Source organism: Notolepis coatsorum (assembly GCF_963971535.1).
Source record: "Notolepis coatsorum genome assembly, chromosome: 3".
NCBI lineage: Eukaryota > Metazoa > Chordata > Actinopteri > Aulopiformes > Paralepididae > Notolepis > Notolepis coatsorum.
Window position 1 is genome coordinate 167,610,069 of NC_140167.1, and position 24,625 is coordinate 167,634,693.

At 43.2% G+C, this 24,625-nt stretch overlaps 1 protein-coding gene across 2 annotated transcripts in view; it reads right to left on the minus strand.

Annotated features, from left to right (window-relative positions):
* The window catches only part of grb14 (growth factor receptor-bound protein 14), a gene marked incomplete at its 5' end in the record, with an annotated part of 125,654 nt that overhangs the window by 27,591 nt on the left and 73,438 nt on the right, over positions 1-24,625 (minus strand). For both annotated transcript variants that reach the window (XM_084311636.1, XM_084311635.1), the window contains 3 exons: positions 2,198-2,260; positions 10,677-10,772; positions 11,562-11,672. In XM_084311636.1, the coding sequence (XP_084167762.1) occupies positions 2,198-2,260; positions 10,677-10,772; positions 11,562-11,672 (270 nt within the window). The remainder of the gene's footprint in view (positions 1-2,197; positions 2,261-10,676; positions 10,773-11,561; positions 11,673-24,625) is intronic.

Consider the following 24,625-nt stretch of genomic DNA (forward strand, 5'->3'; position numbering starts at 1 on the left):
TGACATACAAATAGAAAAAGGTCTACATTTAATATAACATTTAATGACACAGCGGTTACCATTTCAAAGGGAGTTTATTTTTGCTTTGTGACACAATAGCCAAACAAATGCACTAGCCATCAATAACTTATGCCAAATGATTAGGGCATATTAAACATAAAAAAATTAACAAGTCCTCGTCTGCACCTTTCTGAGTCCGAATGCAGTCAATGCTCAAGTCTGAGTCATCAGTGCTCAAGTCCAAGTTGAGTCACGAGTCCTGAAAATCAGTCCAGGACTCAGACTCGAGTACAACAACACTGGCTGACGGCAATCTGAAATTTTCCATTGTTGATTCCACTGTCTAGTGGCGACAGCGGAGGGTAGGGTGAAACCATATTCAGAATATAAAACAGCTGAGTGTATTCTCTTTTTGTACTACATTTACATTTAGTCATTTAGCTGACGCTTTTATCCAAATCGACTTACAAGTTCTGTACGACAAGTCAGCAGGAAGGTTACAACTCTTATTCTGAGTAACAATGTTCATCAAACATGGCCGAAAATAATTACATAAGAGAGAAATAAAAGTGTTAATTCCGCTAGTGAACCCAGGGAGATTCCTTAAGGACCCCCTGGGGCTTTGGGAACTATAAAACAAAACTCCATCTGAACAAAATATCATGTATTGAGTATTCAAATACATATTTTAATAAGTGAGAAGAAATCTGCCAATAGAAAAATGTATATTGAACTTTTTACCATGCAAAGTAACTTTGACTACTTTACTTTTCCAGGGTCTTGACTTGCTGGTTGTTAATATACCACTACACTTTGCTAGCTTCATATCACAGCTGTATATCTACCACTACGCTTTGCTAGCTTCATACCACAGCTGTATGTACCACTACACTTTGCTAGCTTCATATTGCAGCTGTATATGTACCACTACGCTTTGCTAGCTTCATATCACAGCTGTATACAGTATGTACCGCTACGCTTTGCTAGCTTCATATCACAGCTGTATATGTACCACTAGACTTTGCTAGCTTCATATCACAGCTGTATATGTACCACTACGCTTTGCTAGCTTCATATCACAGCTGGTCAAATGAACATTAAACATTCTAGTAAATCTACCTCAAAACTGTACTTACCGGTAAGTAAGTACTTGAGTAAAAGTAAAAAAAAAAAAAAAAAGAGAATATTTTGGTTACTTTCCAGCACTGCTCTCACAGCAGAGTGGAGGTGCTGATGTGTCAGACAGCAGCTGGAAGCAGAGGTTCTTCCAACATGTCAGAGAGCCACAAATAGATAGTGTTTACTACACAGAATACACCCTTATCTGATATGCTATTCTGGGACATGAATCCAGTATCAATACATAGACTATGATTCATTTCTCACACACTAGGTCGTGCCACGCTGCGCTGCATCGCAGTATGCTAGCATCTGTTTCAGTGTTGACAGCTTGTAAACATTTAAAACAGGGAGTTTTATTTGTTTGTTTGGTTTTAATCAAATAAGATGGGAGGGAAATAAGGCAACCTTATCCTGTTTGTTGAAATGGCCGAAATACATTTGGTGAAATTGAGATTAGTCTTGTCCTGGATGTGTGTTAGTTCAAGTTCTTTATTTGTCAAATACACAACAATACAGGGGCATTGCAGTAATGAAATGTAAATTATTTACAGAAAGTGTCTTGCGTAAAAGTGTATGTGCAGGGTGTGTGTGTGTTCAATAACAATAAGTAGTAGTAGTAAGATAAAATATAAAATGAAGTAAGATCAAAATAAAACAAGTGTATGTGCATATAAGGTGCAGTGCAGGGTGCGTGTGTGCGTTTGTGTGTGCGAGCGCACCTCAGGAGTTTTTAAGCGGTGTGTGTGTTCAAGAGTTTTTTAATAGGGCTGTTGCTGTCCTTGTTCAGGAGTCTTGTGGCTTGTGGGAAAAAGCTGTGTGTGTGTGTTTGTGTGTGCGTGTGCATGTATGTGTGTGTGTGTGTGTGTGTGTGTGTGTGTGTGTGTGTGTGTGTGTGTGTGTGTGTGTGTGTGTGTGTGTGTGTGTGCGAGCACTACTGCATTACGTTCAGGTATTCAATGTTGGAATTCTGATACTTTGGTTCATCAGCACAAACAAACACATACTGGCTTCCTGTCACACGTCAAGCAGCATCTCAGGTGCATCACGGGGTCTAGAAGCAGGACCTGTAACGTACCATCGGGGAGGCTTTCTGCTTCTGGTGCGGCTGGATGAAGTTCTGATACAGTTGCATCCCGTACTGAAATACAAAAACACAAGTTATTATTATTATTATTATTATAATATTATTATTAAAAAACAACAACAAATGGTGTGTAATCGAGGTCTCATAGAAGTCAAATATACCACTGTGATGTTTCTGTGGAGCATAACTGAATGTTAAAAGTTACACATTGTATATCATATCATGAATGAAATCTACTGTAAGTACAGTTACTTTTGTATAATGTCCATAGCTCCACCAGATTGTAATGCAGTTTTTTTGGAGACGTTCAAAGAAAGGTAAATAAACAATATACGTTGTATTTTATGGAAATAACGTTCAGTATTTCAGCAATATCTTTTTTTTTACATGCCAGCCGGCTCCAGCTTTGACAGCAGCTGGTGTGAGCTGGGTAGTGTAGTTTTATGAAATTTCAAAGTTCATCGAAAGCCCTTGGTCTCCTCTTTCTTTGGACTACAACTATTTAATTTCCTCGCGTCTAAATCATCTGGTTTCCCATGCAATGTGCTGAGATTTTTATAAACTCATATTTCGCTAATAACACTTAAAATCATTGGTAAACAAAGGTAGTGCTGAAAATATACACTTTGACTGCTGTTTTCAAGTTCAAGTTTCAAGTTTCTTTATTAGTTGTCATACAGAAGTACAGAATACTTTTATACAAAATGCTTCTTTCTGTTACGCTCCAGAGACTGTGCTAGACAAAAATAGATAAGTATAAAATAAAATAAGTATAGCAAGTATAAAATAGAAGTCACGTACGTAGACACAAGTGTTCAGTATGTACATATGTACAATGTTCAATGCAGAGTAGAAGTAACTGAGTTACCATACAATATACTATACAATATACTAATATACAATATACTATATAGTGCAAAGGAGAAATGGGATGAGGTACAATTTAGGTACAATTTACAGTAAGGTGTAATGAGGTATGGGTTGTAGTGCAAATTCTTTACCAATGAATATGAAGTGTGTTTAGGTGTTCTAAAGTGTGTAAAGTGGGCACTGTAGTGAGTTGTTTGTTTAAAGTGAGTGTGTGCGTGTGGATGTGTGTGCTGTGAGTGCATTTGATGGTTGTTACATAGTGTTATTGTTCGTTGAGCATCCTGATGGCCTGGGGATAGAAGCTTCTTCTGAGTCTTTCTGTGCTCGCCTTAAGACTCCGGTATCGCTTGCCTGACCGCAGCAGTTCAAAGAGGCAGTTGTTCGGGTGGCTCGAGTCCTTAATAATTCTCTTAGCCTTCCCCTTGCACCGCTTGTTGTAAATGTTCTGGAGGGTGGGAAGCCCCCCTCCAATTGTGCGTTCGGCTGAACGTGTCACTCTTTGTAGTCTGCTACGGTCTTGTGCAGTGCTATTCCCAAACCAGGAGGTGATGTTGCCGGTCAGGATGCTCTCTATTGTACATGAGTAGAAGTTCCTAAGGATCTTCTGACTGACTTGGAACTTCCTTAGGCGCCTGAGGAAGTAGAGGCGTTGTCGTGCCTTCTTCACAACACTGTCAATGTGTGTGGTCCATGTCAAGTCCTCGGATATGTGGGCTCCGAGGTACTTGAAACTGTTCACTCTCTCAACCGGTGCCCCGTCGATGCTGAGGGGGCTGTAGTCCTTGACCCCCGACCTCCTGAAGTCCACAATCATCTCTTTTGTTTTGCTGACATTCAGGGAGAGGCAGTTCTCCTGACACCACTGTGACAGGTTCTCTACCTCTTCCAGGTAGGCCCTTTCGTCGTTGGCAGAGATCAGGCCCACCACTACTGTGTCATCAGCAAATTTGATGATGGTGTTGTTGTTCCGCTGTGCTACGCAGTCATGTGTGTACAGGGAGTAGAGGAGGGGGCTCAGAACACAGCCCTGGGGGGCCCCTATGTTGAGCGTGATGGATGAGGAGGTGCAGTTGCCGGCTCTTACCACCTGGGGTCTGCCCTTCAGGAAGTCCAAGACCCACTGGCAGAGGTCATAGTTCAAGCCCAGGTCCCTGAGCTTGGCTATGAGTTTGGAGGGGACTATGGTATTGAATGCTGAGCTGTAGTCGATGAACAGCATTCTCACATAGTTCCCCTTCCTCTTGTCCAGGTGTGATGCTGCTGTGTGCAGCACATGGGCTATGGCGTCCTCCGTGGACCTGTTGGGGCGATATGCAAATTGCAGAGGGTCCAGGTTGATGGGGAAGGAGGAACAGATGTAGCCCCTCACTAGCTTCTCAAAGCACTTCATGGCTATGGAGGTGAGGGCTACAGGGCGGTAGTCGTTGAGGCAAGCGGGCGTAGATTTTTTGGGTACAGGGATGATGGTGGACTTCTTCTTCTTCTTTTTGGTTTGTTTTTATTTTTTTTCTATTTTAATATCCTATTCAATGCCAGGGACCCGTATGTTGCCGTTAGAAGGCCTACTGTGACGCTGAGGGTGCAGTACCAGCCAGATTGTCCAAGGTGGCGGTATCGAGCTGCAGTAAACCCTGTTCCAGACCCTGTGTTACACTGAAAGGTCTCCGGGCGCAGATTTTCAGTAGACGGCAAGGCTAGAGGTTCAATCGGTCGCATCCAAACGTCTACGGGACATCCGATGCATATGTTGTGGTGGGTTATGTCGTGGGCAAAATGGACATCGGATGGAGCAGATATCTATCAAACAATTGGAATATTATTTTTGGAATACTCCCGATCAAAGGTAAGGATCATCTGACGTAAATTCTGGCTTGATTGTGCAAGGTTTTCATACCGATCCAGCTGATCAGCGTTTTTAGCGTTCAATACTAATGCCGTTACTGATCAATAATCAGAAACGACCCCCCCCACCCCCCCCCCTTTCATGCATTCATGATGAAACATAATACCTACTGTATAGATTTGATTCAGGAATACTAGCGTGTACAGGCAACAAACGCCAACGCAAATAGTAGAATTGACCTATATGGCTATTACGCAGCCTTTCAGGAATTACCCCATACAGCTGTAAAACCATACTTATATTCACCACGGTATAACACGGGAATGTATGCATGGAAAAATTCTCTCTTTTTTGCATCTTGATATAATATTGTATCCATGGCTATAATATAGAATATAGATTTAGCTCTACAAACAAGGTCACGCAGTCGTATCTTTTAACCCTTGGCCCAGCTACAGCGGTCAGCGTCTAATCCCCGGCATCCAATGTGTTAATAATACATAATAACAATAATAATACATAATAATAATAACAATACAAATAAATAATAATACATAATAATAATAAATACATAATAATAATAATAATACATACTACATATAATAATAATACTAATACATAATACTACATAATAATAACCATAATAACAATACATAATAAAAACAATACTACTACTAATAACAATAATACATAATAAATACATAAATACCTAACCTTGGCGCGACCCGAGTCAGTCGCCATGGGTTTTGCTCAGCAACGAATGTGCACATTTTTAGTTATTATGTTTGTTTTTACTACTTTTTTTATAGAAGCATCACTGGCGGGGACGTCATACGACCGCCAGTCACTTATTGACCTAAACTCCGGACTCAAAGAGGAGTTTAGAGACACTTTATCATGCCAAGAATGGCCAACGGAGATCAGACGAGACAAAGACAACGCGGGAGACAAAGACGGCCGCAAGACAAAGAAGAAACACAGGGGGAAGAGGAGCGGGATCAGATTAACACTTTGAGCGCCACGCCTGGTTTTCCGTTTTACCGGCTGAATGCCACCATCGGCGCCAATGTTAACGTTAATATCGCCTAATCTATGTTTTAAATTATGTGTCTAATCTGCCCATCGCATTATCAAAGACTATTTTCCAGTCAGTGCTGTCAAGGCAGATTGTTTTTTTATCGCGTCGTTTCCGTTTCAGAGCAGTTAGAAAAGCCCCCGTTTTGATATAAAAAACAGCTCATTCTGGAGCATTCTATGAAAATCGTCTTTTAGTGGAATATTCCACAACGTTGATATTCGTCGGCCTTTTTATGAATCGTTGTCAAATAAACGCTAGATGATCAATATTATACATGCACGCAAGCACATTACGGCCGCGCACGGATAATCGCTCCGTTGATTTCCTCACGGACTTTTACAGTGAAACCGAAAGAAGACATTTCACAAAACAGCTTATAACTTCATCAAACTTACTCTGATTATCCTAACACTGATAACATAGAGTCCTTACCTGACATCAGATGGTATCCAACTGGTATATTCCAATTCCTGATCACCATTCGAAAAAATCGATACGTGTATGGATCCAACGCGATACTGTAGATCTCCATGATCAGCGGGGATCTGAGGTTCCAGAATGAACTGTGGTAACCCCGGCTGGATCAGTGAACTGGAAAATGTGGAGTACCGGATTTTTTTCCCCATTCATTTTCACTGAGTCCATTCCAAAATCACTTATGTCATCTGGGAGACGACAGGGGGCGCTTTTTTCCACAGTGATCGCCGGCGCCCCTCGGCTATACTCGGGTAGGCTCGGGTGATGCAATAATTTTTCAGATTGCTAAAAAAAAAAATAAAAAAAAATCTGAGAAATCTCGTGAGTGGCTAGCAACCACCTATAAAAAAACCAGAGAAATCTCGTGAGTGGCACGGAAAGTGTTAAGATTAAGAAAATCTGCTTACCGTCCGGCTATTCCATCTATCTTCCTGGCGAATGCTCGTTCGCTAGAGAGTAAGATGGATGATTTACGAGCGCGGGTCCGATTCCAGCGAGAGATGAAGGAATGCAATATCCTGTACTTCACGGAGACCTGGCTGAAAACAGTGACTCCCGATCACAGCATCTCTCCCTCCAACTCCTTCACCATCTTCAGAGCGGACCGTACAGAAGAGCATCAGCGGGGGGCTATGCCTTATGACCAACAACGGCTGGACTAGCCCTGGGGAGGTGAAGATACTCTCCCGTTCATGCTCTCCCGACATGGAACACCTCACGATCCAATGTCGCCCGTTCCATCTTCCGCGCGAATTCACTGCAGTGATCATGACTGCAGTGTACATCCCCCCCCAGGCGAACGTCGGCAGGGCGCTAGGGGAACTACACGAACATCTGAACACACACCAGATCAAGCATCCGGACGCAGCCATGATCGTAACCGGGGACTTCAATCAGGCGAATCTGAAGAAAGTCATGCCGTCTTTCTTCCAGCACATCGTCTGCTCCACAAGGGGAGGAAATACACTCGACCACTGTTACACCCCGTTCAGAGCCGGATACAAGGCTGTACCGGCTCCACCATTAGCGGGAGCAACAAACACGTCGGATCATGCCGCCATCTTGCTGGTCCCTGCATATAAACAGAGATCACGTGACGCCGTCGTGTCACGTGAGGTAAAAAAATGGGACGACCAATCAGAGGCCACGCTTCAGGACGCACTAGACATCGCCGACTGGGGAATGTTCAGGAGGAGTAACAGTGACGTCAGCGATTACACAGATGCTGTGGTGTCATTCATAACAACACTGGCTGATAGTATCGTCCCCACAAAGAAGGCAAGGGTGTTCCCAAACCAGAAACCATGGGTGGACAGTAGGGATGCTCGATATTGGCTTTTTTACCGATACCGATATTCCGATATTGTCCAACTCTTAATTTCCGATACCGATATCAACCGATATCAACCGATACCGATATATGCAGGGTTTCCCTGTCCAAAAAACTGAATAATTTCAGGTAACTAATAATTTCACTGGATATATATATAACAAATATTGTTATTGTTTTTAATTTTTTTTAAACCGATACCGATATTTTCCGATATCACATTTTACTGCCGATATCGGCCGATAATATCGGTTGGCCGATAATATCGGACATCCCTAGTGGACAGTACCATCAGAGCAGCCCTGAACTCTCGCACCACTGCTTATAACCGGGGCAGAGAGTCAGGAAACATGGAAGAGTACAAGACAACAGTCTACACTCTGTGCAAGGCTGTCAAACTTGCTAAGAGGACGTATGCCGACAAGATGGAGGCACAAATGGCACAGAATGACACAAGAGGCTTATGGCAGGGACTGAGGGCTATAACTGACTACAAAGTCAGCGCCCCCTCAATGGGGAGCGACGATGCCTCCCTTGCGGACCAGCTCAACACCTTCTACGCGCGGTTTGGTGCAAACAGTGGCACTGCTAGCCCAACGGCTAGTGACGTCACTGGTGCGCCGGCTGTTGTGGAGGGGGGGGGGCATCCGCGGGGGGGCGGGGACGCTCTCTCCTTGACGGTACACAGTGTGAGAAGAGCATTTATGCAGGTGAACACCAGGAAGGCTGCTGGCCCAGATGGTATAACAGGACGCATACTTAAGTCCTGTGCCAACCAGCTTGCCCTCGTGTTCACCGCCATATTTAATCAATCCCTGGCGGAGTCAGTGGTCCCTGCCTGCTTCAAGATGTCTACCATCATCCCTGTACCGAAGAAACCCTCCCCAACATGTCCAAATGACTACAGACCGGTGGCACTCACCTCTGTGGTCATGAAATGTTTTGAGAGGCTGGTCAAGGACCACATTTGTGCCTCCCTCCCCAGTGATATGGACCCTATGCAATTTGCATACAGGACAAACAGGTCCACTGACGACGCGGTCTCCCAGGTACTGCACAGCACCCTCTCCCACCTTGACCGTCAGAAGGGGGGCTATGTGAGACTGTTGTTCATTGACTACAGCTCAGCGTTCAACACCATAGTCCCCACCAGACTGGTGGACAAGCTGATCGAGCTGGGTCTGAGCTCCGCCCTGAGCGCCTGGGTAATGGACTTTCTGAGTGAAAGACCCCAGGCGGTCAGGGTGGGGGGTCAGACCTCCAACACCATCACCCTGAGCATCGGGTCCCCCCAGGGCTGTGTTCTGAGCCCCCTGCTGTACTCACTCTACACACACGACTGTGTGGCCAAGTTCAGCTCCAACTCCATAGTGAAGTTCGCAGACGACACGGTGGTGGTGGGGCTGATCTCGGACAACGACGAGAAGGCCTACCGGGAGGAGGTTGAGGTACTGGAACGCTGGTGCCAGGACAACAGCCTGCTCCTGAACATTGGTAAAACCAAGGAGCTGATCGTGGATTATAGGAGAGGACAGCAGGAGACACACACACCACTGATGATTAACGGGGCTACCGTGGACAGGGTGAGCAGCTTTAAGTACCTGGGGGTCCACATCTCAGAGGATCTGACATGGTCAACACACATAGACACAGTAGTAAAGAAGGCGAAACAGCGCCTCTACCACCTGAGACAGTTAAGGAAGTTCAGAGTATCGGGGAAGATACTCCAGTCCTTCTACTCAGGAGCTGTAGAGAGCATCTTGACCGGAAACATCACTGTCTGGTATGGAAACAGCACGGCACAAGACAAGAAGGCCCTACAGAGAGTGGTGCGCTCAGCCGAGCGTACCACGGGTATTGCACTACCTCCCCTGCAGGTTCTATACAACAAGAGTTGCAAATCCAGAGCCTGCAGGATAATGAAAGACCCTCACCACCCCAATAACAGCCTGTTCCAGCTGCTGAGGTCAGGCAGACGCCTGCGAACCCCAGCTACTAGGACAGAGCGGCTTAGGCTCAGCTTCTTCCCCCAGGCCATCAGAGCCCTGAACAATGAACATTGAGTGCCACAGAACACTGAACTATCCACACACAAGCACACATGAACACACACACGACACGCACGCTGTGCACGCTCACACACTAGCAGCCACTTAACACTTTAACATGAGCGGGCACACACTCATGTCGCACACTTATGGCCAAAAGGAAAGGCCACTTTAAATTAGAATAACAGGAACGGTGTATTGCACTACCAAAGCTACCTAGCATGTCCTATATGCTCTGTAAATAACTATGTACAGATACCGAGATGTCACACCATGTTACCTGTTACCTGTTTATTGCACAATGTTGTTTTTTTATTGGATTCTATTATATGTTGTACCACTGTATTGCACATCGTTGCGGGCAAGACCACCCGCATTTCATTGTATACTTGTATGCCGTGACAATTAAAACTCTTGACTTGACTTGAATAATAACAATACATAACAATAATAAACAACAACAATAATAATAATAATAATAACACAATAACAATAATGATAATAACAATACATAATAATAATAACAAATAAAAAGAAATAATATAATATAATAATAAATAATAATAAAGCAGATCACACTACTTCACTACTGTCAATGTACAGTAGTATCACTTGTTTGAAGATAATTATTGAATATTTGCAAGAAAAAGTAAATATGTTATCTATATATTGCAGATCCATCAAAAAAAAGTGCAACAAGTTAATTTGTATTGGAACAAGTGAAACTTGCTTTTAAGAAAATAGGAATTTAAAAGACTCATCACAAGGTTGTAACATGTCAACTATAGAGCCATGTGGAGATGTGTGTTCTGCGCAGCGCTGACCTTAAACAGCCGCATGGCCGTGACCCAACATGCCCGGGTCTGCTCATCGTCCGCACACAGCAGCTTCAGGTCCCGCGCTGAACCACACTTTGTTGACTGCAGGGAGAACAAACAGAGCGGTGGAGTCAGTTCGACATCCTGCAAATGGAGACCGTGGTTCATTTTAGTGCTCCTTTTATTACGCCTTTTATTACAGGCCAGTTGTCTTACCGGCACCAAGCGGTCGTAAATCTTTCCAAAACGCTGTGTCCAATTTGAGACTTCATTTTTATTAACAGCGATCCGATGCTTCAAAATATTTATAATCTGTACCGGGGACAATGATCTTAAAGACAGCTAAATAACTGTGACTTAGTACCAACTGTCTTTATACAACTTCTTAAAATAATTATCACTATATAAATGTATCCACACATGACTGTACATACCTGCATATAACCCTTGTTACATATCTGTATACTACTATATCTGTACATATCCCTTACCTACTACGCTGCTGGCCAGTATGACTTACTACCATAGTGTCTTTATACTTGTATCACTGTATATTAATACTACAACCCTGTACATCTGATTAGCACTATTACTCAGTAGTACTAATTTATATATTTTATACCCAGTTTAATCACCTGTATTGTATATTATTATTGCACTTTTCTGTTACATTTATACTCTGATTGGATGCCAAACTTCTTTTCATTGTACTGTACTTGTGCTGTATGATGACACTACATTTTAATCTAATCTAACTGTATCTAATTTTAGGATTTAATGGATTTTACTTTAACGTCAACCATTCTTTTTGTAAGAGTATGCGTTTCTATTTTCACAAGGTGGCTCTAATATTTGAAATGAGTCAAAAACGCTTGTTGGAGGTGGAGGCACCTTGACGCAGAAGCCGTAGTCTGTCGGAGCGCCGTGAGTCTTCCTGGCGGAGAGCAGCGTGTAGACGTCGCTGTCGCTGAACTCTGCGATAAACTGGAGATGCCTGGGCTCCTGCAAGAGAAAGGTAAACCTCTGTTAAACCTTACACTGCCACACTACCAAAGGGTTAACTCTTTCACTGTGACAATACAAAAGGTTAACCCTTTCACTACCACACTATAGACGGTTAACCGTCTGTAGTGTTTATTTGTTTATTTATGGATCCCCATTAGTCTACACCCATGGGTGAAAGACTATTCATCCTGGGGTCCTAACACACAACCAACAACATTACAATACATTACATTACAGTAACAAAAAAACAATAAAAACATAAGAAACACCTTAGCCTAAGCAAATTCTCAACATCTTCAAAATCTCACAAATAAAACACACAAAGGCTCCAACCTTCAAATACAATATACTAACTAAACTAACAAAATAAATCAGTAACTCAACTTTATTTCACCATTCATAAGTCAAGTCAAGTCAGTTTTATTTGTATAGCACATTTACAAATGACTAAAAGCCAAACCAAAGTGCTTCACATGATAAAAACACATACAATGCAATAAGAATACACTTAAATTACAGAAAAATGTATAGTACAGTACATTTAAGAAAGCAAGGGCAAGCGCAATATAAAAAGAGACAGGAAAATTGGATAAAAAGTCCAGAGTAACAGCGGACGTCATATGCAATAACAGCCTCCTTCAACTTTTTCTTAAAAGTACATTTGTGTGGTAGAGTCTGTAGTGTGGTAGTGAAAGGGTTAACCTTCTGTAGTGTGGTTGTGAAAGGGTTAAGTCTCTCTTTGTGTACAGCATGAATCACGTTGGTTGGGAGGGAAGGAAGGGGTTTTGATTGATTGATTGATTGATTGAAAACTTTATTAACAGATTGCAGAATGGGTACAGTACAGTACAGCTCAATACATACAATTGTTAAGGGGATGCAGACCAACTGTACAAGCAAACCTGTACATTGGAATATTGACAAAACCATACTTGGTCATTTACTGTACATTAGAGGGGGTTGGGTTAGGACATTTACAGGGGCCAGTTTCGAATTGCAGCCTCCTGTAGGTGTTCTTTGAGAGTGGTTTTGAAAGTGGGTAGTGATTCACATTCCTTTACAGCTTTGGGTAGGGCGTTCCACATTGATGTGGCATAATTGCGAAACGTGTTTAGTCCCTTGTTCGAGCCGAATCTGGGTTTAACATGATTTGTGGAGCTCCCTCTGGTGTTGTGATTGTGGTATTCACTGACCTTTGGGAAGTATTTTGACATGTACATGGGTAACTTGGTCGTGTAGTGTATCTTGTAGACCAGGCCCATTGCAAGTTGCTGTACTCTGTCGTCTACTCTAAGCCATCCTAGGTTGTCAAAGTGGGCAGGGGTGAGGTGGGTTCTAGGAGTAAGGCCAAGCAGTAGTCTGACCAGTTTGTTTTGAGATGTTTGTAATTTTGTTTTTAGCGCCTTTGAGGTGCTTTGGTACCATGAGGTGCAAGCATAGTCGTAGTACCCTTGAATGAGTGCTCCTGCCAGAGTCTTCAGGGTATTCTTGTTTACCAGAGAGGAGATCCGGTACAAGAATAGAGTTCGTTGGTTGATTCTTTTTTATTACATTGGATGCCATTTTGTCACAGGAAAGATTTGCCTCTAGGATGGAACCCAGGTAGGTAATTTCATCTTTCCTTGTGACAATATTGTCACCCACTGTAACTGAGAAGCCGTCGGTCTTGCCGAGTTTGTTATTTGAACCGAAAAGAATGGACTCTGTTTTGCCCATGTGTAATGATAGTTCAGCAACAGATAGATCAGCGAGCCATATGCAGATTTTGCCTAGTTCCGAGCTGAGGGTTTTTTCAACCTGTAACTTGTTCTTGTCAGAGACCAGCAGGGCTGAGTCGTCCGCAAACAGGAACAAGTTGCAGTCACAAGCTGACGACATGTCATTTGCATAAATTAGGAACAGTAGCGGTCCTAGTATGCTTCCTTGTGGAACACCACAGCTCACTGTGAGGGGGGGGGGGGGGTAGGGTACCATTTATCTCCACCATCTGTTCTCTCCCCTCCAGGTATCAAAACCAATTGCTTTTAGCTTGTCAATCAGAATGGTGTGATTGACAGTGTCGAAGGCCTTTTGTAGGTCCAGCATGACCATGCCGCAGTATTTGCCCGCGTCCACCTCTTGTTTGATGTGATCGTTTAAATAGAGAAGGCATGTGTCAGTGGAGTGGGATGTTCTGAAGCCAGATTGGAATTCGTAGATTCGATTTTTTTCCGCGAGGTACTTTTCGACCTGTTCGTATAAAAAAATGTCCATGACTTTCGCGATGGAGGTAAGGATAGAAACAGGGCGGTAGTTGCCTGGGGCTAATTTGCTGCCCTTTTTGTGCAGGGGTGTTACTCTCACAATTTTGAAGTCCTTGGGGACATGTCCCTGTTTTATGGAGAGGTTTATTATGTGTGTGATGACTGGGGTGATGGCGGCTGCTGAGTCTCTGAGGAATTTGGAGGGGATGTTGTCATGGCCAGTGGCCTTGTTAGGTTGGAGGGCGCTCAGTTTTTTGAGTACCTCATCTGTTGTTACCATTTCCAGTTTGAAGTCGTCTTTGTGGACCCCTAGGTTCTTGTAGTATGCTACTATGTGTTCTACCCCATAATGCCCTGAGTGGGAGGGTAGTTTGTTTACCAGTGTTGTGGCTATGTTTGTGAAGAAAATTTGTAAGTAATTGGCTACATCCAGCTTGTCTGTGATGAGCGTGTTGTCTGTCTTTATGTTTATGTTTGAGAATCTGGTTTTAAGTTTTTTACTGCAGCCTAGTTGATTATTGAGTAATTTCCAAAGTTCACATGGTTTGTTTTTGTTTTCCTCAGTTTTGTCATTGATGATTTTTTTTTTTGCAGTTTTGATCATGGAGTTTATGTCATTTCTTAGTCTGTTTCTTTCCAGTTTGAGTTCAGTCATTACATTGTCTCTGACAGAGTTTCTGCAGGTTTCAACAAGTTAAATGTAAGACTTTTTAAGACATTTTTAATACCACTTTAGTTTATCAAGGTAGTTTATTATTAGTTTATTTAGCAATTTCACAACCTTACTAGAAATGCCCCCCCCCCCCCCAATGTAATACCTGTGCAAATTAAATGTAAGACTTTTGAATAATTTGTATGGCCTTAAATTGAGAATTATGAATTTAATACGTTAAGACTTTGAATACCCCACAGATACCCTGTCTGAGGTCTTGTCTGTATGTCTGGGAACGAACTCCCCACCACAGCCAGGACAGCTGAAACCATCACAGTCAGAACAGCTGAAACCATCACAGTCAGGACAGCTGAAACCACCAGTCAGGACAGCTGAAACCACCAGTCAGGACAGCTGAAACCATCACAGTCAGGACAGCTGAAACCACCAGTCAGGACAGCTGAAACCACCAGTCAGGACAGCTGAAGCCACCACAGTCAGGACAGCTGAAACCATCACAGTCAGGACAGCTGGAACCATCACAGTCAGGACAGCTGAAGCCACCACAGTCAAGACAGCTGAAACCACCACAGTCAGGAGAGACAGCTGAAACCATCACAGTCAGGACAGATGAAACCATCACAGTCAGGACAGACAGCTGAAACCATCACAGTCAGGACAGCTGAAACCACCAGTCAAGACAGCTGAACCCACCACAGTCAGGACAGCTGAAACCACCACAGTCAGGACAGCTGAAACCACCACAGTCAGGACAGCTGAAACCATCAGTCAGGACAGCTGAAACCATCACAGTCAGGACAGCTGAAACCATCACAGTCAGGACAGCTGAAACCACCACAGTCAGGACAGCTGAAACCATCTCAGTCAGGACGCGTCTATGCCTTCTACAACGCTGTTCGGTTTCCGCGTTGCCGTTTTGCGCTCTGATTGGCCGAGCGTGCGCATGCGCATGAGCCGCGGCGCGGCCCTCAGCCGTGCTGCGATAAGGCTTTCGCCAGCGGGGAGAGGGGCTACCGCGAGCGGGATCGCTGCGCTCATCAACGACCCTCCGTGCTCCGGCTTTCAACAGCGGGGAGAGTATTATGGGGCTTATGCCGCGAAGCAGTAACACACATAGTTGCAATGCATCTGTCAGTCGTACTTAACTATGTGTTCACTGTTGTGTTACTACTTCGCGGCATAAGCCCCATAATACTCTCCCCGCTGTCGAAAGCCGGAGCACGGAGGGTCGTTGATGAGCGCAGCGATGCCGCTCACGGCGCCCCTCTCCCCGCTGGCAAAAGCCTTATCGCAGCACGCTGAGGGGCGGCGATGAAGCCAGAGTCGCGCGATTTTTTATTGGTTTGTCATGACAAACCAATTACATAATCCAACATATGTGTAAAGAAACAACATATTCCAGTTAACGGTATATTTTTTTAATGATTGCTTACGGTATAAATTAGGTTAACTGGAGCTTAGTATTGCTGCCTGGCACGCAACTCGGGCTTCATCGCCGCCCCTTAGCCGTGCTGCGATAAGGCTTTCGCCAGCGGGGAGAGGGGCGCCGTGAGCGGCTTCGCTGCGCTCATCAACGACCCTCCGTGCTCCGGCTTTCGACAGTGGGGAGAGTATTATGGGGCTTATGCCGCGAAGCAGTAACACAACAGTGAACACATAGTTAAGTACGACTGACAGATGCATTGCAACTATGTCTGTTACTGCTTCGTGGCATAAGCCCCATAATACTCTCCCCGCTGTTGAAAGCCGGAGCACGGAGGGTCGTTGATGAGCGCAGCGATCCCGCTCGCGGTAGCCCCTCTCCCCGCTGGCGAAAGCCTTATCGCAGCACGGCTGAGGGCCGCGCCGCGGCTCATGCGCACGCTCGGCCAATCAGAGCGCAAAGCGGCAACGCGGAAACCAAACAGCGTTGTAGAAGGCATAGACGCAGTCAGGACAGCTGAAACCACCAGTCAGGAAAGCTGAAACCCAGCCAATGTTCTGCCGTTGACTAAAAACACACCTCTTCAAACTATATCAGAATTTAAATTATAATAATAATACTAACCCTCTTACATTACTTACTGTATTTTTACTATTATGTACCCTAATACTAGGCTACTATTCATATACTACTACCTCTCTTGCTAATAATGTCTATACTACTATGCACACAGAGTGTAACAATTGTTCAACACAATTTGACAAAAAACATTACTGACCCTCAGCTACCAGAGTTGTACCCTTCCTGCTGACTCATTCAAGATTCAAGATTCAAGAGTTTATTCATCACATACATGCCAGGGCATATAGTGAAATGCGGATGGCCATGCCCGCTGCGATTGTGCAATAAAACAATAGTAATAGTAATAATAATAAAAAGATAACTACGGTAGAATAGACATTGTAAATAGACATGTTAATAAATCGCTTAAAGGCACTGGATCCTATGTACACTCCTATACAATGTGCAGTTTTTCTTCCATGTCCCTATGCTATACTTACTGATTGATTGATTGATTGATTGAAAACTTTATTAACAGATTGCAGAATGGGTACAATACAGTACAGCTCAATACACACAATTGTTAAGGGGATGCAGACCAGAGAAAGACTTTCGTCTTGTTTACATCAGGGTCCCCCATTTTCAATTCATTAGGGATGCTGTTACTAACTATACTATCGCTGCTGGCGGGACAAAACCGCAGATGAAAAAAACGAACACAGATTTGAGGGCGAATAGAGTTACGAGGTTTAGACAGATGATTGGTTTAATGCTTTCCCATTGTGTAGACTTTGTAAAACCACACGCACATGGAGGATGATCTACTGAGTTAATAAAAAATAAAAAAATATGGAGTTAGGAGGTTTTGTCCCACCAGCAGCGCCATGCAACAATCACAACAAGTTATTTTCTTAGTGTCCTTTTTCCTTCCTTAGTGACCTTTTCTTGTGTGTTTAAAGTGACCTACAGTATGGTGCGTTTGTGTGTGTGCGAGTGCAGAATGTTGTGCTTGTGTGTAGAGAGATCAGTGTTCATTGTTCTGATGGCCTCAGGGAAGAAGCCGAGCCTTAGTTGTACACTAACATGGTCGTCTTGTGTTCTTCTTTTGTAACGCAGTACTACTGTGTGTTCTGACACAAAACACATGTCTGTGTCAACAGACAATAAAGAATCATCTTATCTTATGATGTGTCTGTTGTTCATGACCCCCCCCCCCCGCCCCTCCTCCAAACACATGGTGATTCTCTGTCACCCCCTGCACTGTGGGGCTGGCTCTCTGGCATTCCTCTCTGAAGCAGACTTGAGCCAATGTACAAATCCAGCTATGTGAGGGATGGCAGCAAACATGTAAGCAATGTGTGTGTGTGTGTGTGTGTGTGTGTGTGTGTGTGTGTGTGTGTGTGTGTGTGTGTGTGTGTGTGTGTGTGTGTGTGTGTGTGTGTGTGTGTGTGTGTGTGTGTGTGTGTGTGTGTGTGTGTGTGTGTGTGTGTGTGTGTGTGTGTGTGAGTGTGTGTGTGTGTGTGTGTGTGTGTAAATATATCGCGATACGCTGAGTATTGCGGGAATTATTATTATTATTATTTTTTTTAAATCAAATTTAATTTATTACCTTTTTTCAACTGCAAAGTAAAACTTTGTCAACATGTTTTATCTAATAAAATAAAGTTCAGTCTGTTCATCTCACTTCAATAATTTCTATTGCAGAACATGGTATTTTCTCAAGCAGACAGATGTAAACAGTACCTGACAAACTGAACTGTTTGTATTACAGTCATATTCCAACTTAACTGAATGCACGTGTGTGTGTGTGTGTGTGTGTGTGTGTGTGTGTGTGTGTGTGTGTGTGTGTGTGTGTGTGTGTGTGTGTGTGTGTGTGTGTGTGTGTGTGTGTGTGTGTGTGTGTGTGTGTGTGTGTGTGTGTGTGTGTGTGTGGACTACTGTACTATTACAGGTATTGAAATGAACAATGCAACTTCCTTATACAATTTTTTTTATAATTAAATATCGATACTTGGCGTCCCTGTATCGATACAGTATTGCCACGCAAAGTATCGCGATACTACTACGTATCGATATATATATATATATATATATATATAATATACCATATATATATATTTATTCTTACCGTATATATACCGGTGTATATCCACATCTGTCTGTACATACCTGCATATAATCCTTTTACATATCTGTAGATACTATATCTATATATATCGCTTACCTACTCTTACTAGTTACACTGCTGGCCAGTATGACTTACTACCATAGTGTCTTTATACCTGTATCACTGTACATATTAATACTACAACTCTGTACATACATCTGATTAGCACTATTACTCAGTAGTACTAATTTATATATTTTATACCCAGTTTAACCACCTGTACATTGTATATTACTATTGCACTTTAGGTTGGATAACAATCTTCCTTTCCTTGTACTGTACTGTACTTGTGCTGTATGATGACAATACATTAGTGCCTTTATACCTGTATCACTGTACATATTAATACTACAACTCTGTTCATACGTACATCTGATTAGCACTATTACTCAGTAGTACTAATTTATATATTTTATACACAGTTTAATCACCTGTACATTGTATATTATTATTGCACTTTACAGTTACATTTGCTCTCTGGTTGGATGCCAAACTTATTTTAGTTGAACTGTACTTGTGCTGTATGATGGCAATACATTTGAATCTAATCTAATGTAATGTGTAATTAACTATAGCATTGTGCTAACAGTAGTGAAGTCCTTAATGCGTTAATCAACACACACAACGACGGCAAGCAAGAAAAAATTATCATGACTTTATATAATCAAATCTAAAATGTACTTTCAAGTCAATCAATTGAAACGAACAATTGAACATTCCTTCTTATATATCTTATCCATTGTTGGATTAGCGCAACTTTTTCATGCTACAATTTTTTTTTCTCAATATTTGAAAATCCATTTCGTGTCCAGTTCTGTCTGTCTGTCTGTCAGAGACATGTCCTGAAGAGAAGTGTCCAGTCCTGTCTGTCTGTCTGTCTGTCTGTCTGTCTGTCTGTCTGTCTGTCTGTCTGTCTGTCTGTCTGTCTGTCTGTCTGTCTGTCTGTCTGTCTGTCTGTCTGTCTGTCTGTCTGTCTGTCTGTCTGTCTGAGATGTGTCCAGTCCTCCCGCTGTAAAGCACTTTGATTTTCTATAGATTATATTCAAATGTATTGTCATCATGCAGCACAAGTACAGTACAACAAAAATAAGTTTGCCATTCAACCAGAGTGCAAATGTAACAGTAAAGTGCAACAGTAATATACAATGTACAGGTGATTAAACTGTATATAGAATATATAAATTAGTACTACTGAGTAATGGTGCTAATCAGATGTATGTACAGAGTTGTAGTATTAATATGTACAGTGATACAGGTATAAAGACACTATGGTAGTAAGTCATACTGGACAGCAGTGTAACTAGTAAGAGTAGGTAAGAGATATGTACAGACATAGATATAGTATCTACAGATATGTAAAAAGGATTATATGCAGGTATGTACAGACAGATGTGGATGTATATATACATGGTAAGAATACATTTTTTTTTATCCACTTTTTCTCCCATTTTCTATATTTTCCTCCCATCCCAATTTCGTATCGTCCAATTCAACCCTCCCCTGTGTCACGAACGCTGTTTCATGCCTCCCACAAGCCGGCTGCAATGTGGACTAAGTCATACATAGCACAAGTCCCCTCCGGTACTTGAGGTAACAGCAGTCGCATCTTTTCACCTGCGCAGCTCGATCTCTCAGTGGCGAGGAGTAACGCGTGGGAGGCTCACGCTGCCCCCGACACTTCCTGATTCTACTGCGCAGGCGCACCAACCGACCTGTAGGAGTCACTGTCCACAACGCCCGATCCCCACCCATCAGTTTCCCACCCCCTAATACGGCCAATGTGTATTAGTACGGACGACCAGCTAAACTGAAAGCAATGTGGAGCGCTGGGATCGAACAGGCGATCCCAGCGTCTCCGCATTCGTGGCGAGTGCCTTGCCCACTACGCCACGTAGCCGCCCTGGTAAGAATAAATATATTATACATATTTTTATATAAAAGCATTATAGAAAGCGGCTGGCATACCTTCATATATTTGAGCGACGCACATTATCTAAACTGTAAAACACAATCTCGTTAATTACATCACGGTGAGGTGTGGTTATTAGGTAAATATACTCTAAGAGATACGGGCGAATATGTGACACATTTCTAGGAGCTTTATTCAGACAGTATGAACACTGTCACCGAGCCAGAGAGACAGACTGCCAGCCAGGCAGGCAGAGCAGCACAAAGGGTGCCATTGTTCAGCCCTTTAGTGACACAACTTCCTTATTTAAAAGTACAGGTACAGTTGTGTGTGTGTGTGTGTGTGTGTGTGTGTGTGTGTGTGTGTGTGTGTGTGTGTGTGTGTGTGTGTGTGTGTGTGTGTGTGTGTGTGTGTGTGTGTGTGTGTGTGTGTGTGTGTGTGTGTGTGTGTGTGTGTGTGTCCTTATTTTCCTATTCTTGTGAAGACCTGGTTTGGCAACTGCACTGCCCAGGACAGGAAGGCTCTACAGAGAGTGGTGCGCTCTGCAGAGCGTACTACGGGTATTGCACTACCACCCCTGCAGGACTTATACAATAGGAGTTGCAAATCCAGAGCCTGCAGAATAATAAAGGACCCTCACCACCCCAACAATAGCCTGTTCAAGCTGCTGCGGTCAGGCAAGCGCCTCTGCATACATGCAGCAAGAACAGAGACTCAGACTCAGCTTCTTCCCCCAGGCCATCAGAACACTGATCTCTCCACACACAATCGCGCACGCACACACACACACACACACACACACACACACACACACACACACACACACACACACACACACACACACACACACACACACACACACACACACACACACACACACACACACACACACACACACACACACACACACACACACACACACAGATAGGGCTGGGCAATATGACGATATTATATAAATATCGGGTACAGTTCATTAACGATACACTTTTTAAACGTATCGTGGATATCGTGATGTTTTGCCCAAGAGGATTGTGTCGCGTCAATCTGGTCCACACGTTCAAACTTTTGAACAGCACACACACACTACTGCATCAAAGTTACTACTTATGATAACAAAGGCATTCGTTTTGTGGCATTAACGTTATATAGTTACACGTTCAATAACATCAGCGTATTTACATAGCAACGTCCGAGGTCGACCTAGATAGATAGCAGGCATTAATCGTTCATATCTCAGCCCGTGCTGACTCAGTTGTGCCCATTCTGCAGTCTGTTAATAAAGTTTTCAATCAGACAGATGTATGGAAAGGCTTTTATTATAACATTCGTTGCAGTAAAATCATTATGCCTCGTTTAGTAATCCTGCAGAGCTAAAAGCTAAACGTCGGCCGTGGGGAGCTACCACTACCGTTGTTGTTGTCATTGAGCTCTCGTCAAAATCAATGGCGGATATAGCGGAAGTAAAAAATGTATACGCGCTTGCCGATTGGTGCTAAGAACAGCAGGGCGGGTGCAAGCGGTGTGACGTAATTGGCAGACTCGACTGTCAATCAAAATTATTCTGTTTGCCGTCTGAATGAATGAAAACGTTATTAACAGATTGCAGAATGGGTACAATACAGTACAGCTCAATACAACAACAGTGGACTGGAGGATGCAGACCAGAGAAAGACTTTCGTCTTGTTTACATCAGGGTCCCCCATTTTCAATTCATCATATTTCATATCTAAATCATATAATATCTCATTGCTAAATATATGCAATATATAATCTAAATCTAATATATAATATAAAAATGCTAAATGCATGGGTATTTTATGTCTTTAATGTTAGCTTGCAAACTCAAATACTGTCTTGGTAAGCCTCATAATGAACTGTTTGGGGAAAAAAATATAAACATCGTGATGCGTATCGTGTATCGCCGAAAGGTCCGAAAATATCGTGATATCATATTTAGGCCATATCGCCCAGCCCCTACCCCCCCCCCCCCCCCCCCCCCACACACACACACACACACACACACACACACACACACACACACACACACACACACACACACACACCTTTAATTCGTAAGCTTAGCATTGTATTTTATCTTAGTACTTTTTTATCATGTATATATTTTATTATCTATTCTATTTGATTCTATTATTATTTGTATTTTTTTGCATAATCAAGGCGGGCATGGCCACCTTCATTTCACTACATGTCTTGTGTATGTATGTGACGAATACACCTCTTGAATCTTGAATGTCCTCACAAGTAAGGTTAGGGTAAGGGGTCAGGGAATGAATGTAAGTCAATGGAATGTCCCTGTGAGTAATAAAAGGGTGTGTGTGTGTCTCTGTTGCAGTTTAAAACCTTGATCTCCAACCTTCGTCAATCAAGTTGTACATGTTTTAATTGATTTGTTATCCTTGCTCTTTGCCTCGTCTCTTTGTTGTGATTTTATATGCCGTGTGATTTTATATGCTTTTTCCCCCTTCTTATTTCTGTATGTACACTCAAAGTGACTATACATGAGGGAAACCTTGGTTGCCTTTCAAGTTTAAATAAGGTTTGAAATGAAATTAAGTGTGTGTTTGTGTGCATGCATGCATGTGTGTGTAGACTGACTAGCAATGCATCTGACAAACACAGTTGAATGAACTAGAGTAAAGCTACACTCCTAGTACACTTCTAGACAAAGTCTGTCTGTGTCTAAAACAAAAGGTCTTCTGTTTTGCAGAGAATGAAAGCAGCAGAGCAGTGGTTGCTTTGGCTGATCATACCCAGGTACTGTTTAAACATCACCTGTCAGCACGGATCATACCCAGGTACTGTTTAAACATCACCTGTCAGCACGGATCATACTGGGAGAGGGAGAGAGAGAGAGAGAGAGAGAGAGAGAGAGAGAGAGAGAGAGAGAGAGAGAGAGAGAGAGAGAGAGAGAGAGAGAGATAGAGAGAGGTAGAGAGAGGTGAGAGAGAGACAGAGGGAGATAGGTGAGGGAGAGAGATAAAGAGAGAGAGCGAGAGACAGAGAGAGAGTGAGAGAGATAAAGGGGGGGTGAGGGAGAGACATAGAGAGAGGGGGGAGAGATACAGAGGTGAGGGAGATAGAGACAAGAGAGATACAGAGAGAGAGAGAGAGATACACAGAGAGAGGTGAGGGAGAGAGAGAGACATAGAGGTGAGGGAGAGAGAGAGAAAGAGAGACACAGAGAGAGAGAGAGAGAGAGAGAGAGAGAGAGAGAGAGAGAGAGAGAGAGAGAGAGAGAGAGAGAGAGAGAGAGAGAGAGAGGTGAGGGAGAGACAGAGGGAGAGAGGTGAGGGAGAGAGATAAAAAGAGAGAGCGAGAGACAGAGAGAGAGTGAGAGAGAGAAAGGGGGGGTGAGGGAGAGACAGAGAGAGGGGAGAGAGACAGAGGTGAGGGAGATAGAGACGAGAGAGATACAGAGAGAGAGAGAGAGGTGAGGGAGAGAGACAGAGAGGTGAGGGAGAGAGAAAGAGAAAGAGAGAGAGAGAGAGAGAGAGAGAGAGAGAGAGAGAGAGAGAGAGAGAGAGAGAGAGAGAGAGAGAGAGAGAGAGAGAGAAATAGAGACAGGGGTGAGGGAGAGAAAGAGACAGAGAGAGGGAGAGCTAGAGACAGAGACGGAGAGAGATAGAGACAGAGATAGAGACTGAGAGAGACACAGAGAAAAGAGAGACACAGAGAGTGAAAAAAGAGACAAAGAAGAGACAAAGAGATAGCTGTCCCAAAATCTAAACTAAAGTATTTAAATTATTTTCAGAAGATAGATTTTTTTTCTTGAAAAAAACACTTGATCGGCAGCTTACATTTACATTTTACATTTAGTCATTTAGCTGACGCTTTTATCCAAAGCGACTTACAAGTTCTGTACGACAAGCCATCAGGAAGGGCACAACTCTATCAGCTGAGCAACAATGTTCATCAAAGTGTTGAGTGCTACAGTGTAGGTTCGTTTATTAGGA